We start from the raw sequence: 17,940 nt of genomic DNA on the forward strand, positions 1-17,940 counted from the left end.
CAAATGTAGAATATCTGATCTTGAAATCTAAAGTAAAACTATATATATATATATATATATATATATATATATTCCCTCTTGCTGTAGAAGATTAAATCCTTCCAGGTTTAATGTTTTATACCTGCTATAAATTGATTTACACATTATGACTGCCTGTTTGTCCTGTGACCGTGACTTGTCCAGGAAGTAACTTGTCCTCAAGAAAATCCATGGATGAATAATTTGCACTTCTGCAAGAGCCTTTCCCCAGTGTAACATCTACCTACATCACAGTTAATATTCACTAAAACAAACTTTAATGTTGCATGAGTGAACCTTTATTGAACAGCCTCAAGGTCACATGAAGTGAAAACAAATCCCAGGGGACCCATGAAACGACCTTCAGTAGATTTCTGAACAACAATGACACAAATGAACAGTGTGAGAACCATAAATCTGATAAACACAGCCTTTTAACAGCTCTTAACCAATACAAAATACTAAAAAATAAAAACACACAAACTGTATTGTATGCCTGAAGGAAGAACTTTAAAAAAAAAAAAGAGCTAACTTTGGTGAAACAATATATAGTAAATATTGGCCTCGATTTATAATCATAACTTAGATGCGCATGTAAATTAAGACGGCTCCTTATTGTCCTTCTCGTCCGCTTGTGCATTAACCATTCCTCGTGATTCATGGACATCTTCTGGAGTTTGGCCAATCAGACCTCCGGTCCGCTTAAGGAGATAGACTCCGGCATGTAAACCTCCAACATTGACCCAAACAGTGTGCTGCTTCCTCCACAGTCCCCCCATCCTCGAGATCGCCTGGAGAAAACATAAATCTTATGAGGGCAAACTAACAAGTGAGACATGTGTTTTATGTAAAACATGATCTTTGCTTAGACAAAATACAGCCTTTAAAAGTCTGTTTCCGTGATGCAGTGACTGAGCAGAATTAAACTTGCATTAGTCAGACCTTTGAGGGATTATTTATAGATTACTTTGGGATGAATTGATATGGCAATCACGCTTTTAAGAGAAAGAGCAAGATTAGGTTGTTTAAAGTTATAGAGGGCTGCGTAAACATAAAAAAAGACCACTTTTACATAAGACCACCACTACACAATCACAAAAAACAAGTATAAGTAGCCAAACATTGAAACTATGATCTACCTCATCAGCCTATGCATTTGAGTCAAATACTCAAATATAAATATTTCTATTTATTAATTTTTTGTTCCATCAATCTTCACATTGCTACTGTATAGTCAGGTAATCATTTTGGTAACCCGTATTTGCCACTGTTAACTAAACTTGGCAGCATCAGTGTCTTCATGAACCAGACAAACGTTCAGAACTGCAGCCAGGCAGTTAAATATCCCAACCACTATTGAAAAGGCTGCTATACATTTTTCAGACATGTCTGCACCCTAAAGGGTGAAACCCTGTGACAGTGGCGTTGGCGGTCTGGCGCCATCATCAGGTCAAACTTGCAATGTTCCCGCTGTAACTAAAGTCTCTGGTATGAAACGATGACAAATGATAATGTTCATATTAACACGAGTAAATGCTCGGCACAGAAAGCTTTCTTTCTAAAGATGTCAGAAAAACTAAAAATATTCTCATTTGCTTTTGCTGTGCTTTGTATTTAGACGCAATTAAAACTGTGGACTTGACAAACTAAATGAATGTGGTAAATAAATATCAGAGCTGCCTCACACCAGCACATTAATATTCCCACATTAGCATATAGATGAGTCACAATGTTTTATAAACTACGGTACTCACAAAGAGGAGGAGATATTTGGCTGGAAAACATAAAGTTAAAGCTACAGGGATATTATATTATTATATCATGAAAATAGTACATTTAAGTAGAAGCATGAAATGGCAACATCTTCCACACCAACAATTTATTGAAACAAAACTATAGATGCGGTGTATGTGCGTGTTTTTTTTAATAATGTCGTCAGCCAGCTGGGGAGGCACATGTTACCAATTACTACTGGCTGGCCACAACCAGAAATAAATCGAAAATGTACTATTCATAGACTTACTGCATGGCAACAGGTGGCATATTTACACACAACATCGTACTCTATTTAGTCCGAACACGCCTCCTTGTCTCACCTGATGAGGTGTGTAGAAGGTATAACAATAAACGATAAATGGTGCCAAATCAAACCTGTATAACTGTACTTGGGTGGAGCATGTTAAGTCCCTGTATCGTAGTACTGTCCGTACCGTACGCAGGACGCGTGTAGAAACGTCAGTGAGAGTTTAAGGTGATCAGGTGCAGCCGTGCAATCAGCAATTCAATACGAAAGCCTATGTGGTCAGCGGGTGCGTCGACATGTTCCTACCCTCCATTGAAACAATACCTGCTTTTATAATGCATTAATACCCTGTTCTAACTGTGAGAGTCATTTATTTGACAGGTGCTGGTTAAGCGTCGCAGTTTTTGATGAGCATACAAGATTAAAGATAATTCTCCAAAATATTGGCGCTTTTTGCAAACGGCTTCAACTGGATTTTCTTTGGCTCCTGTATCACTGTGACAAAAGAACGAGCATGTTATGTTTGCTTGTGATTGGCTCAATTGTAAACGGCTGCTTTTTAACATTAGCTATGTTCTCCAGGAAGGGAGTTGTTCTCCCGCTCACTGAAACTCCGATGAGTGTGGAGGCTGACCACTCCTGTGGATTGAACTGTGAATCCAGATTAACATTTCCCTGAAGCAAGACGAAGCTTGCTCACTTTCTCTGGGAGACGACAGGCATGAGCTGGCACTCACTGTGATTATCTTTTCTTTTTTTTCCTTGTTGGTTTTGAAGAAGTGAGGCCTTATTTCTCAGGAAAAAATTCAACCTTATCAGATTTAAGTTCCTGGCATCTCCTGAATCAACGGGATCACCTTGGCAAAACATTTCTTGTCCTGGGTCAAGAGGACCGCCTTCCCTGAGCCTGGTCTGCACACGCGGGCCATTTCTCTGAGGCAGGATGGATAGAGGTCCCAGTTCTTCTTCCGAGAGCCCATTCTTTTAACAATGACACACAGGAAAACACAATCGCATGGTTCATCTCTAAGAAGAGTTCAGTTATATTGTTAAAACCATGGCTCAACTCGCCTAATCCAAGGAATAACAACATGAAAACTGTTATACTGTCTGTTGAAATTTACTTCATCTTTGGTTCAAAAAGACAAACGGTGAAAGTCTGTTGTCATATATTAGTCAGCGTATGTCGACATGCAAGAATAAACATTAGATAGTAGTATATCTGGATAATAGAGAATTTTCTTATCTCGGTAGCTACGTGATTGCCAAAGTTACTTGTGGTTTACGGTTTTCTCTGGATGTTACGGTAAATTTAGATTAGTGTTGACAAATTAAGAGACAGACAATTACTCACATTCTCATCTAAGGGCAAATTAGAGTCATCACTTAACATAAAATGTTTATCTTTGGACTGTGGGAGAAAAAAACAAAACAAACAAAAAACCTGAATAAAAACTAAAGGATGAGAAGGGAGAACACCCCACACAGAAATCCCTCCCGAAGCCCAACCTGGACATGAGCTACAGGCTTATATTTGCTACTACTCACGGAGGATAATATAGTATGTAATCATTTCATATATAGAAGTATATCGGTCTGCTCATATACTGATTGAACTATATTTGTATGAATATTCTATGCAACAAAATCCATTTTTACCAGGCACTTAACTGTGGCCTGGTGAGCTAAACATAGACATAGTGTTTATGGGCTCGTTTACATTTTCAATATTTTGTAACACAATGTCACAAAAACACACAGACGGAGAACCCCACCCACTCACATTCACTTGAGGGTCACCAAATAACCTCACTTGCATGTTTTTAGACGAGGATGACTGCATATCCAGAGAACGTGCAAACTCCTCACATAATAGGCTGGATTTGAACCCTCGACCGCCTCGCTGTGCAAAGTGAACGCTAACCACTCCACCGCCGTGACGCCAGTGAACCGTCACTGGACTGTAGAATTTCCTGCTGCGACATTACCTCTTTCCAAACGGCATATCAGTGATGATGATGTCAACGGAGCTCGTCTTTATGGGCAACTTGCACAGATCCGACTGCACCGTGTCGATCGGCAGTCCAGGTGTGCTGTTCAAACCCAAAGAGTTTACATGATGATGATGATGATGAGGAGCAGCAACATGGAGATCAGTTCCTCGTCAGCTGGCACATTCTTACCTGCCCTTGTCGGCTCTCCGTTTCTGGATGTGACATACATTATTGACTGTGCGGTTCACCGCCATGTCGTTGTTGTCACCGGCAATGTAGAAGGAGTTGTTAAATTCGATGGCACCCTGGACAAGATGAACAATCTGTATTTATTGCTAGCTCTTCTAATCATTAGTTCATTTCTGACATCCTGTTTAGTCAAAGCACACAAACATCAGAGATAAATTACAATCTTTTGTGCTGCCGAAACTTCCCAGAAAATGTAGATTTTCTGGAAGCTTGAAGACGCAGTCAAATGTTGTGATTACAGGTCAACGGATGTGAGATAACTTCAAGGAAGCATACATGAAATATGTTTGGCAGCAATAATTTCCATGTTAACAGGTCAGGTGAAGTTTGAACTCTGCTTCCTCTCTGTACCCTCCGAGGGTCCGGACCATCCCATTGCTTGTAATGTCTGTGCAGATTGTGTCAGTGTGATGACACACAACATCACTGTTCACCACAAAAAATACATTTATCCAACAAATTCAACATCGAGCCTCACCTCCAGTGGTATAGCTCCAGTCCCACACATAGGATCAAGTATGATATCGGCGGGCTGAGGTTTACACAACCTGGTAAAAGTAAACACACCATGACTACAACTTTCAAGCAACACACGTTTGAACATATTTCACGTCGATCAACAGCCCCTCCAACATTTATCACCTGCACGGTTTTCCCTTTCTGCAGCGCTGACGCTGACATCACTGCAATGATGCATTCATTTCAGGTTTATTGGTCTAGACACATGTGAAAACACGCTGAAATGAGTGCTGCTCTAACTCGCACACACTTTGTCAACACTCTCCTCTACTGTCTGGTAGCTCTTATTCCAAACTCCCCCATTTACTTTTTATCATCAAACATTCTTAACTGACCTCTTTTTTCACATTTTGAAATCTGGACAAGCCAGTTCGACAGTAGCTAAAAAGATCATAGGACCACAATCTCAGTGATTAGTTTTATTATTTACATAGATTAAGTCATAAAAAAAGCACACATTATAATTTGAATTTCACCATCGCTGTGTTTTATTTACTTTTTAGAGATTTCTTAAGTAAGAGTGAAATACCCTCCCAATGCATTTTAACTTATCCTGTTTACATCATTGTTATTTTTTGATACATCATCATTTGATATGTTTTCTATCTTTCACTCAACAGATGGAATACCCCCAAGTAACATTTCAGCCACATTATTTGGCACCGCCATGTGTTGCTCTGTTCATCTATCGGGCATAACACAAGTATTTGTACTGAAATGCGTCAAGAAATACCTCAAACGTTTGTCCTGGATAAAATACTGACTGAACTGAAAGTTTAACTTCAACACGACCTGACGGGAGGAGTTCGTGAGGGACATGACGTTTTCACAGAGGTGCAGCTTCTGTTGTTTTTACGTAAACTGTGTCTGAACAGCCTACTTAAGTAATGACGCAAAAGTGTTGGAGTGAATTATTAGCATTACTGATGGTGTTAAAACCAGCGTGCGGTCCCAGCAATTTACTGTTTTTAAGTCATATTGGTGCTATTCCTATTTGTATTGTTGAAATAGCGTTTAAACTTAACTGAGGCGCCAGATATCTCACAATACCGTTGCTGATGAATCTGATGGCTCAGTCAGTGTAACTAGAAAGTCCAAAACCTGTGAATGCACCAATTCATAAATATTCAATACAACTCAATAACACATTAACTACTTCAAAACACATCGCGACTGTCATGAATGGTGCTCGGACCCCACTGGGAGAAAGTTTGGATTCAGTGACTTCATACCACCAAAGTGGACGACAGAGCACAACAGGACATCCTTCCTGTGGCCAAAGCACTCGATCACTCCTCCATGAAGATATAGTTGGCCGTCCTGGCAATGACAGATCCCTACTAATTTCTGACTCACACCTATGATACAAGCTGACTCACGATGTGTGTCATTGCCAGTTATCAAGCTGCTCTATCCACAAGTGGAAAAACACTTCTTAGATCTGTGGCATTGTGCCGTTTGATAAACTGCACATTCAAGAGCGGCCTTTTACTGATTTCAGCCTAATGCTGTATTCACAGGGGATTAGCATTACCACGGTACCGAAGGTCATTTGTGAACTTCCCCTCCACGTCTGTGTTTTTTGCAGCGCATTCGAATTTATTGACTTTACAGCCCGGATATGATGTCATATCTGAGCATGTTGCAAAACACCTGCTGTTGTCATGTGGTATGTCGTCGTCATGGCAACAGTTAACATGTCAAAGTCCCATCGTAGCACATTGAGCAGTGCCATTTCTGCAAACGGTCCATAGGTCTGTTGTGCATTGGCATACTACTTTTCTACTCAAATTCGTGAACAATGCTTAGGCCTTTGAGAGATTGAGAGCTGTTTTGTGACTATACAAATTTTTGCTTAAAAAATAAAAAAAATAAAAAAAAAAAGCGCTCAATCATCTGTCAACATATTTCTTGTCCGTTAAGAGAACAATATTGCAAATTTTGAAAACACAGGAGGCAAAGTGCAGAGTTGATACTCGAGTTTCACCGTCAGTGTGAAGATTTGCTGGAATGATTGTTGGAAGATATTTGTGGTCAACCATTATGAATACGGAGTTACCTGAGCATGCCGTAGCACAAGGTGGAGCGCAGGGTGGTGGGTCCAAAGTGACTGATGTTTCTCCTGTGCAGACTCTCCTCAGTGAGGGCGATCCCAATCACCACCTCTTCCTTATGTATGTTTAGCAGGACCTGCAGGGGATCATCATGAATCACCCATTATTAGTGAAACATGAAACACATTTTCAGAATGACTCCCTGAAGTGACAGAATAAAAATGCAATTGATTTAATCATGGATTTGTGTTTTTCCTTATATATTGACTTTATATGTGCAAAAAGTAGATGGAATAAAACCTAACGTTCTTAAAATAGTCAAGCCAGGTTATTGTCGGTTTTTAATTCATTTTTGCATCATTAATTTTAAAATAATTGAAAGACGCCCATGTATTACTTGAGTAACATTCATATCATAATAGGCCTTCATCCCACTTTCACGATGCATTTTCCAACTAGTCACACGGAAGCTGAAAGTGCTATTAATGTTAAAAGGGACTCAATAGAGTTGTTAGTCTTTCTTTTGTTACCCACCCTATTAAAAAAAAAAGAGATTATCAGAACCTCCAGAGTTGTTTTTGGCCTGTGTGATGTTATTCACATTACATCAGTCCCGTCTGAACAAGCACGCCTACCTCGATGTCAAACTTTGTCATATCTGCTTTCCACTGGAAAAATTCCTGTACGGCTCCCCCAAAGTCTCTGGCTGCCTCATTGGAGGAAAAGCTGTGTTTATCTCCGGCCCTACTGCAAGTTACTCGGAACTTGATGAGCTTCGCCTCAGGGGTTGCCTTCTGCGTGTCCTGTTCACAGGCGCCCGATTCAGGCGCGCCGTCCGTCTTCGTGAGGCCTTCGTCAGCAGTCGCCGCCGGGGGTTGTCCTTGTTCGTCAGCGACAGCCGAGTCACTGGCCTCACCATTGGGTTTGGCTTTCCCTCCTCTACGGTGGCCTTTTTTCTTCTTCAGGGCTCTATTTAGCTTCCAGACCTGGAGGGCATTCGTCCAGGGGAGTTTGGAGGCGAGTTGCTGCAGCTCCTCCAGTGTCTCCTCCTGTACACACAGACAAAAACACAAGGATTACACTGACATGTATAGAGAATGATGTATTGAAAAACTCAGGGGAGTTGGGAAATCCTGGACTTTGCAAAAAATCTCATTTCATTGGTTGAAACAGCATGAGTCAACTGTGAAAATGTTTTCTCATTGATGCATCCTGTCATCACATCATCATCAGTCGTCTCCATAACTAAAATGACAGTCAATACAATGAGTAACAACATGGTTTAGAGTCACTACTGAACTTAAATTCTCCCCATTTAGCCAACTTTACTGTTGTGATGTGACAGCAAAGAGAGAAAACCAGCCTATTCACTGACCTCCCACATCAGTTTATATACAAGATGGCCACATGGGTGAACACATCAAGATTATGCAATAACTGCAATACTATCATTGAGTATTTCATAATATGATTTGCGATGAATAGAAAAACTTAAATATATGATGTTCATGCCTTTATGCTTTGAGATCGTTCTTAATTCTCTTGCTGCTAACCTATACCAGCTGCAACAGTTTTATTCCCAATCACATGTGCCTTTGCAGCATTTTGGAGAAAGGAAATTACATGACTTGATTCTTTTTGGCTTCCTTGTTTCTAACTTCTTCTCTGTGGCCACTGTGTATGAAATATTTGCGGCTGCCAATTAAAATATTTCTAAATAGTTCATGGGACAAATTTAGTGAATTGATTTATCAGCCGGTATATTGTGGATGTTGACATCAATATCTGCATTCGTCATACACTGTACAGCCTGAGTGAGGGTCACATTGTGAATTCCCAAAGTTTCTAGGTGTGAACTAACTGACACAAGGTCTCACCTTTGAATCTTTAAACTGATAATGATCATATTCCTCAACCACAACAAACAGGTTGTCGACGGACCTCAGAAGATGGACCTGCAGACGGACAGAAAGGCAGACGCAGGGTTTAATGGACACATAGGATTCCATATCAACAGCAGCTCCACCTGGATGCAGCTGCACTTTCTCACCTGGAAAAGCCTGTCAGTGGTTATTGGGAAGTAAATGCGGCCGCGGTCTTTGCTGATTCGTGCATCTACTCCGATCTTCTCCTTCACCTCCTCTGCTGCGGTCTGCTCAAAGCCCGTGGGGACGGTGGCTCCCACTGTGACACTGATGATTTCTTCCCCGATGGCCTCCAGCTCGACCGGAGGACATGTGCCCGGCTCTGCGGCTTCACCCTCGGGGGAAGACATGCTGGGCGTGCGAACAGAGGGCAGGCGTGACCGGGGAACAGGTGAGAAAAAGCCCTGCAGCTACCTGGAGAGAGTATTCACGCTGTCAATTCTATGCATTAAACAAATCTCCACGTTGCGTAACTGAATGAACCTCTGCTGTCAGTGCATCTGCTGACGCTAACGTTAGCTTGACGGAGCTAAAAAGTTGTTGAGTGTGACGTCAGTCTGTGTTTCGGCTTTTAAACTGAACATCTCCCACACTTTAATGAGTATTTACGCACTGAGCCGTCCGGTGCACGTGTAACAAATAATTACAGTTTTATGAATGATTGCGGCTAACTGCGGAACCAACCAACCTGTCACACACGAGGCGACAACAAGCTTCCTTCCTGCAGCTGACTTCCGGTTCAGGACTTTCACAGTCAAAGCATCACCTCCTGAAAGCTGTTATAAAACATGAAGAACTACTGTGTAAAGCCCACATCACAATCGCGATATATTAAAATGATTGTTTCCTTTATCACATTATTAGTTCAGTCAAATTAATTTGAGAAAGCTTCCTGTATCCGTATAATATATATAGTACTTCAAGCGTCCTCCTTGGATTAACAATCTCTACAAATATGAAGTGACTCTCAATACTAAAATGTTAAAGTTACAGTATTTCTATTCTGACACTTTCAGAAAACATATCTACAGCGTTAGAGGTTATTCTATGGTAAATGGGTGATGTATAAAGAATACTTGGATAACAGGTTTATAGGAAGACATTGGTGAAGTAGATTGGTGTGATGCCAATAAACACAAGGTTTCATCTACTGCAATACAAATTGTTGATGAGAAGTCCTGCTAAACGCCACCATATGTCTGTCATCACCCTGTATGTATGAAATAAACCTTTAATCCATTGTAGAAATGTGATAGAGTCCGACATTTACAAAAAAGGTCACAAAATGTTTGTCAGAGATATTTCGTGCTAAGATGCAATAATAGACTATGTGTGCTCAGGATTATACCCCAAAAAACTATTTACAAAGCTCGAAACAGTATAAAGTTCTGAAATTTGGTGTGCTATTGCACTTTGTTGGAAGAATATGTTTAGGAGAAAACTTTCCATCAGCATCAGACTTGAAATCCTGACATACATTGGGGGATTTTTATTTTTATTTATTTATTTATTTTTTAACTTTGGCAACTATACATGAGCTGAGACACATCTGTATCTACTCAATAACTTATCAAAAATAGGCAACAATTGTTACAAATATAAACTAATTCGTAATCAAATACAAACAAATTTTTTAATATTAAAGCAAGACCATTTATTTGACCAATAGCTGGAGTTTTGAGTTGGATACATTTTCCCTTTCTCATTAGATGTATGAAACTCTCTATCAATCCCAAATCTTTCTTTATTAATATTTGTTGTATGGTGTTACAGACGGTTACATTCAGACTATTTAACTGTAATGCTATACTGCTGAGAATTTTGCGGTATGCGGCTTTGTTTAAATATGAAAGTCATTCCCTTGAGGAAATTCCCTAAATGATTAGTATGTATGGGCTTTTAGTGCCTGTCTTAGTTTGAAAGTCTAAACCACGAGTACCGTCAAGCTTTCACAGGCAAAACTTCCGGGTATAATTTACCATAAGAAATAGACAGGGGGCGCCAGAGCATAAAGTTAGGACTTTACGCATATGAAACAAAAGAGGGGCAGAATGAGGAAGGTTGATACAAAGATAGATAGATTGTGATGTTCAAACGCCACATTCATACACTGACCTTGTCTTCAAAATCAGACTCAAGGTTTTTAAATAATCAATCCCTAAATCCAATCAATACAAAGACTAAAAAAAATAAAGAATGTTACTGTAACTGTCCTCTTGAATTTACATCATGTGACATTAATTTCCACCAGGGAATAATAGTGTATTCCGATAATTAATGACAGTTAAGAATGAATACTTTAATTGACAATGAAGGAAATAGTTTCCGTGTATTGAGGTGATATTTATTGTTCATGTGACAGTGTGGCCATATACAATTTCATTGATTACAATGAAAATTGTTCTGCAGTCTCATGACCGCTGTTCACATCTCAGACATCATCCTCGACAGTCAGCCTCCATCCTCTCCAGCCATTTATCTTATGTGATTGATGGACTTCATACAATGGGTGATAATAAGAATAACTGTCATCCCAGCTATTCCACATTTCCTATCTGTGATTAATTAAGTCTCAGGGCAGTAGCAAAAAAAATTATTCCACGCCCTTTTCACAAACACTTTCCTTTTCTTTCATTGTCTTTAGGAACAGAGAGCTAATAAAACCATGTTTTTTTTTTTGTTTTTTTTTAATTGAATAAATACTCCAATAGAAAGCCTCCAGCAGTTGCATGCTGTGTTCATTGAAAATGTTTTGTTGAGCTTTTAGTTCTTCGTCCAGGTCAAATGATGAGTCAGTGTGTCAAGTTTTAGAGACAAGTGGGCGTTTGCTCATCTCAAGGAACAAAAAGTCTGGCACAGCAGATGTCCAGTCAGTGTTACAAAGCACAGTCAGTGGAGAGAATTTTTTTGAACCTGTTTTCATGATAAAGACAGTGGCAAAGACAAATCTTTGCACAAATAACTTAGATAACGATATGTTATTTAGGCGTTAGTTGAGCACTACACACAAACCTGACGAGATGCTCTCATTCGCAGCTGCAATAACCTGCAACCTAAAGGAAAAGCATGTAATCTCAATGAAAGATTCGCAAGAAGGGATTATTATCAGAGCAAAAATGTGAAATCCAGTGGGATTTTATACCAAGCTTCTCTCCTGATGTTGACAGAATCCTTGCTGTGATTATTCTTCAGATCCTTTTTTTGTACCACATTTCCTGATGTAACAGAAATATGGCTCTACTTTTTTGAAGAAGGCAATCCGGTGCACAGATCTGTCTCAGCGTGAGTGCTTGATTACTGAAATATAATAGTATAAGTCTAAATCAAGACAGAAGGTTTACAAAAATAAAGGTCATCCCTTATAATAATAAATAAATGTATCATATTTGTTCCTGTGACAGCATGTGAACAAGCCATGTAAAACAGACAGATTACATCTCTATGATATTGGAAAGGTTTAGGTTCTAAGACTAGTTTTAGACTTCAATGCTTGTAAATGACATTGGAAAGTGTGGCAGTTTAGTTTGAGGATTACAGTTTATTTTAATGGAATACTATGTACTACACACATACCTAGATATATTTATTGGCTTGCATAGTCAAAGACAGTTCCTGTGGCTTTTCTGGTGTTAAACTTGAAATGGTACAATTACTGCCACAAAATCCATTGACCACAAAAACTATAAAGTGCTTTGATGTATTGAAATCCAGTACAAAAAAACCCAGAATCCTTCCACTGACGTGGGCATGCAGAGTGCTTACTAAATGAATGCTGGTGTGACTGTGTTTGCCGAGTTTGAATTCACCCATTGTCAGCTTGGATCATGACCCTCACGACACGTTCATTAATAAAGCAATAATTCAAAAGAATTTAAATCACTAAACTACACGGCGGCTCGGCTCAATTGGCAGAGCGGCCATCGACCAATCGGAATCTTGATTCCCATTTCCACCTGTCCACATGCCAAAGTGTCCCTGGGCAAGTCCCTGAACCCCAACTTGCTTCCAAGGGGTTACTCACGCAGTTGAAAAAGCAATATATAAGTGTAGTTCATATTATTTCAAATGTGTTCATAGCTACACTGCCACATTCATCAGTAAACAGTGCATGCGTCCAATATTCTGATCCAGAAACTTTCAATCTCAACTCATATTAAATAAGTTGAAGTAGTGCATGTGGCCTCTGAGGTCTAGGTGCATTTTGAACAGATGGACTTATAGATTGGCAAGGCAGTTTAATAAAGCTTCACAATTTTATTCCACACTATCCCTCCTTTTTTTTAACATGTTTTTTGAATATAGTATACATTTTAAGTATTTTGGGAAAAACTGAGCAAAGATGTCTGAACATCTGACATCTGTCTGAGCAGCAGGCCTGCATGTTTTTAAGGATTTAACTTAATCTCTAATCATTGAGCACCACAGAAGAAGAACAACAACCCATTCATCTGAATCAGCCATCCAAGAGCAAGACGATCTCCAGAGACATCTTCCATGTACTGCCACTTCTGCGCCGGCTGTCCAGCCTAAATCTCAAATACAATTTTAAAACCGTACAGTAGAGATTGACCTGCAGGATGTGGCGAGGCTGGCAAAGGACATTCAAAGATATTCACAGGCCAACAGTAATGTGCAGTTAAATAAAATAGAACTACTTCATTAGTAGTGGGAGAGCAATGTTTGCACAACCAGACAACCGGAGCTATCAGTATGTACGGCGAGAGAGAGAAGAGACTTCAGAAGAGTAACCTTTTACCTACTTCTCTGTAGTAAACACAAACAGGCACAATCCACCGTGCTGTCACTGCAGCCCCGTCTCAGTTAGTGTGTCACGACTGAAGTGTCAGCTCTCTCAGGGCTTCACTCCTCAGATGTGTAGGTGACAAATAAGGTCTGGGAAAAAACAACTTCAACTCATTGCCAAACTGTTGCAGTAAAACTCTGAAAGATTCTAACCCCTTTTAGTTTCTCTTTAATAGGCTCATTGAACGCAGACATAGATACACACGCCAACACCTACACACAAACACTGCTTAAAGGCATTTGACATTCTTTAGAGATTTTCAGTTTTGTGAAAAAGATTCCGCCTGCATAAATCATTTCACTTTAGAAGAATGAAAGAATGCAAATCAGACCTATTTGGTTTAATTATAGCGTACAGGAGGCTGGATATCGCAATCACAATACCTGTTTAATTTATTTCTGAAGTCAAAATAAATCACATTAATCAACATGGTTGAATTAAAAACAGCACCAATAATGTTGAATTGCAAAAACAAATCATTACCAAAAATGCTTTAAAGGTTTTTCTGTGATTGAGAAGGTGTTCATAATGTAAGTGTGAGTATAAAGATCTGGTCTTTTGTTATCAAATGGATTAAACAGGTTTCACAGTCATTTGGAATTTGCATGTATTATGGTATGGAGTTGCACAAATGGATAATTTCCTTATATCTTCTGTAATAATTGTTGAATTAGGTGCTTGGAGGGTGACTAACTTATTGTTCCACCTAATCTGCGCTGCATAATACCTTCATATTTCATTGTCTTTTAAATTGGTGTCACTGGCAGCATATTAATTTGAATCTCTGGATGACTGTGACTGTAACAAGCAAATGAAAATAATATATTTTTTAATCACTTAATTTCACAGGATTGAGTTACTAAAACAGACTGCCTAAATCTGAAACTAGAAGCACCATGCATGTTAGATGTATGACATCCTCATTAATGACTGATGAATCAATCGCCAAAGCATCACCATGGATCAATTTCAAGCCCGTTATAACAATGGGAGAGAGACTTGATAGATTAGGAATTATTTTTGCACTTGTGGCAGGGTTTACATCAAAAGTCTGTCATGAATACCTTTCCACCTGTCAGCTCGAAAATAGACATTGATGCCTGGAAGGTGCTGGTGCGAATAAAATACTGAGATCCTCCACGGCGTGCTGCATGCAGGCGTGTGCCGCCTCATTGTGAGTCAGGTCCGTTCTGAGCTGAGAACAGTGAAGGTGGCAGACAAGATTTCTGGACCGTGTGAAGCATCCAGAAGACAGTATCTTGTCATAAGAGACACTGTTTCTGTCAGCACAATGCTTAGGAAGGCTTCTCCTCCTCATGACATGAATTTAAATCCTCCACTCAACACAAAAAATATAATATTGCGATCGGGTAGGCGGGAGTAGATGTACATGATTTATTTAAATAAAAAAACAGAAGAAATACAAACCATCCTTCCTGAAAATGTCATCTGCATTGCGGTCATGTTTTTTTTTTGTGTTTTTTTTAATATGTATTGATTCTGCTCAACTAATGTTTTGAAATAATGCTTCCTCTGTATAGTTTATTCTCATCTTTATAGATTTTTTGTTTCTTTTTTCTTCACATCTGCTACAAAGAAGGCAAATGACATTGCTGTGATTAATGCCACTGTTATTGTCACACCACAGTCACATTTGTCATTTCTCTGTGTGACAATAGTTGGAGTGGCAGGGCACACTGCAAAACCAAGAACATGCCAGTTGACAACTCAGGACGAAGGTGCAAGTTCATGTTGTGAGGTCACGGCGCTTCAGGGGCATCTCGCCTCATTGAACCGGCCCCCGGTTCAGGGTGGGTTTTGAGAGGTATGTGTCTTCCTGTGCATGTCAATTCATACTCCAGTTTCCTCCCACCATCTGAAAACATGCATTTGAGTTTAACTCATCTCTAAATTTCAATTTAGAACGTAAATGTGAGTGTGTGGTTGTCTGTCTCTGTGTGTGCTCTATGATGGTCTGTCAACCGGCCCAAGGTGTGCCCCACCTCCACCGGCACCTCGGAATTGATAATGTATGGACGGAAGGTAATCACTTGTGCGCATCTGCATGTAACACTGCAGCCCCCCTCTTTGATTGGCTATTAAATCACTGGTGGAGGAGAAGCCTGTAAGTTATTAAAGGCGAACCAGTTCTCTACCATCCACCAGGCTTCTCCCTTCTCAAGGATTGTCCCCTGAGATGTGCTGCACTGCGTGCGTGTGCACACGTGTGTGTCAAACTCCAAATGTCAAGCAACGCTGACATAAGGATGTATGGAGAAGCTCAGTGCATCAAAGGTCTCCCACTAGTCTAAAGCCCCAAGCTGGCCCAGGCCAGCACTTACCATAATTTGGATTCAATAGGAGAGCTTTGAGTCCAATTATAAAAGTAGAAACTGTAGGAGCATGCTGAACTGAAACTGGGTGCTGGTTCCACAAGTGAGCAGCCTGAGAGCTCAGTGCTCTGCCTCAAATTCTACTTTTAGAAATCGTACTAACCTCCAGTACTTGGAGAAAAGCTGGGGTATTATGGTTATTACTGCTCTGCAAGGAGTGATGGAGCCTGGTTGGTAGTAACTTGTAATTATGAGTAGGATGATTTGCACCCCACTGTTGATTTTACAGAGAGAAACCAATATGGAACATAAGATCTGTGTGGCTCGTTCATGTATCACCTGTTGTGATTAAAAGTGACAAAAACAAAGGAGATGGTATTTGATTCAAAAGAAAAGTAAACCTGTGCTTTATTTTTCAGATCTGTACAAAGATTCATGGTCAAAGAGACAACATGCTGGTGCAGCGCCTGCATGAATGTTCGCTGTTGAGAGGAGCAGAAAATTGTAGCAGACGTGGCTCAAATTCTTCATACTGAGTAAATGATCTTCTGTCGTCTGGTAGAAGATCCAGCGGTTAAGGATGCAGGCTGAACGTGCTTTATACTGCTCTTCTCCCCATGAACATCCTCAACAAAAGTATCATGGTTGTTTGATTTAACTTGTTTTTAAGGCAAATCCACTTGTTTTGATGATAGTAACATTTTACATTTGGGGCACAATGCACTCCAGAAATAAAAAAAATAATCAATTTAGCCGTTTTTAGTTTACATATCAGAAATATGTTTGATTCACATGAGCATACTGAGTTTGTCTTCGTTAAATGGTTCATTGTAATACATGTTGTTCAGGTAATATCATTAGAAGAGATTCAATCTACTTAATCTGAATAGATGGACATGTGTGATATGATTAAATTCCATTAACTCAACCATTAACTTTTGTAAGTGTTATTTTAATGCAATTCATGACATGCACTTTACATTATTGGTGCCACTGCATTTTGCACACAAACTGCACCATTTTGCTTAAATGTTCTTAGAATTCGTTTGCAGTGATTGCACGTTCTGCTGAGCTATTCTAATATGGACTAAATGTGTTATGGACAAAATGAATTTCCACAATAAAGTGCATTGTGTTGTATTGAAACGTTGTACGTGAATGCATCTATAACTTGAGCAAAAAAATTGTGCTTTTTATTTTCGTTACATTTGTCAACTCCAGACAACTGTGGGTTTCAAACACTGTGCTTTGCATTGCAATAAAAAGTGATATTGGCTGAGGGTGGAATTAGACCGTTGTGGTGAATTAAAGTCCTCTGAAGTGATGGGAGAGTGGTCTGTGAGGGAGGGAGGTGGGTGACGGGTGACGGGTGGAGGGGGTTTGTCAATGTGAGGAGCCTCACGTGACGCTCTTTTAAATTCCTGTTACCCTGCAGCGCAATTTGTCAGAGTCTGAATTGTGTGGTTTCCTCAGCCCTCTTACGCATGCCTGCGCTTCTTCTTCTTTTTTTTGTGTCTCTCTTGCGGGCACAGGAGGTACGAGGAGGATCTGGACTGCTTGAAACCTTCAAGCGTCGCTCTGCTGCCTTCATCATGTTGTTGTCTTAGTTTTGTGTCCGTTTTTCTTTGATTCTTCTTGCGAGACCTCTTTCACTTGACTGGTACCACAAGGAGGAGGAGGAGGAGGAAGAAGAGGAGGAAGAGGACTCCTGCCCAGAGAGCACAGTCTGAAAGAGAAGAATGCAACACGGGACTCAAGTCTTCGCCCTGCACTGATTTGAACGAGAAAGGAGATTTTGAAGTGAGCAGAGCAGCGTTTTTGGTCATTGTTGCCACTGGAGAGCGAGAGAGAGAGAGAGAGAGAGAGAGAGAGAGAGAGAGCGAGAGAAAGACCCGGAGAGGAAATAAATAAATAAATAAATAAAAGAGGATCGCGCTGCAGGCTTGCAAGTCGGAGATCGAACCTTTCAGACCCGAGAGAGTCCTCGTCCAACGGGGTCTCACCCTGCAACCACAGGAGCC

The 17,940-nt window shown here is 40.1% G+C and overlaps 1 protein-coding gene across 2 annotated transcripts; it reads right to left on the minus strand.

Annotated features, from left to right (window-relative positions):
• Window positions 1–300: 300 nt before the first annotated feature.
• thumpd3 (THUMP domain containing 3) lies at window positions 301–9,489 on the minus strand. 2 transcript variants are annotated; one of them, XM_080495503.1, is made up of 10 exons: window positions 9,471–9,489; window positions 8,908–9,196; window positions 8,735–8,812; window positions 7,493–7,906; window positions 6,863–6,993; window positions 4,763–4,832; window positions 4,225–4,340; window positions 4,030–4,134; window positions 2,899–3,022; window positions 301–809 (listed from the first exon to the last, which is right to left on the minus strand). In XM_080495503.1, the coding sequence occupies exons 2-10, from the start codon at window positions 9,130–9,132 to the stop codon at window positions 618–620; spliced, it is 1,455 nt and encodes a 484-aa protein (XP_080351629.1). In that variant the 5' UTR covers window positions 9,133–9,196; window positions 9,471–9,489; the 3' UTR covers window positions 301–617. The 2 variants fall into 2 exon arrangements, with proteins under 2 accessions (XP_080351629.1, XP_080351630.1); XM_080495504.1 differs by lacking the exons at window positions 2,899–3,022; window positions 9,471–9,489 and having other exon boundaries at window positions 8,908–9,406.
• Window positions 9,490–17,940: the final 8,451 nt, after the last annotated feature.

The sequence above is a fragment of the Blennius ocellaris genome (assembly GCF_963422515.1).
Source record: "Blennius ocellaris genome assembly, chromosome: 4".
NCBI classification, from domain to species: domain Eukaryota; kingdom Metazoa; phylum Chordata; class Actinopteri; order Blenniiformes; family Blenniidae; genus Blennius; species Blennius ocellaris.

Excerpts from the sequence above, each read along its gene's own strand:
- thumpd3 (XM_080495503.1), bottom strand. The coding sequence starts at position 9,132 with ATGTCTTCCCCCGAGGGTGAAGCCGCAGAGCCGGGCACATGTCCTCCG. Across the intron at positions 4,135-4,224 it reads CGGAGAGCCGACAAGGGCAG|CACACCTGGACTGCCGATCG; the intron begins GTAAGAATGTGC and ends GGGTTTGAACAG. Across the intron at positions 810-2,898 it reads ACAAGAAATGTTTTGCCAAG|GCGATCTCGAGGATGGGGGG; the intron begins GTGATCCCGTTG and ends TGTTTTCTCCAG.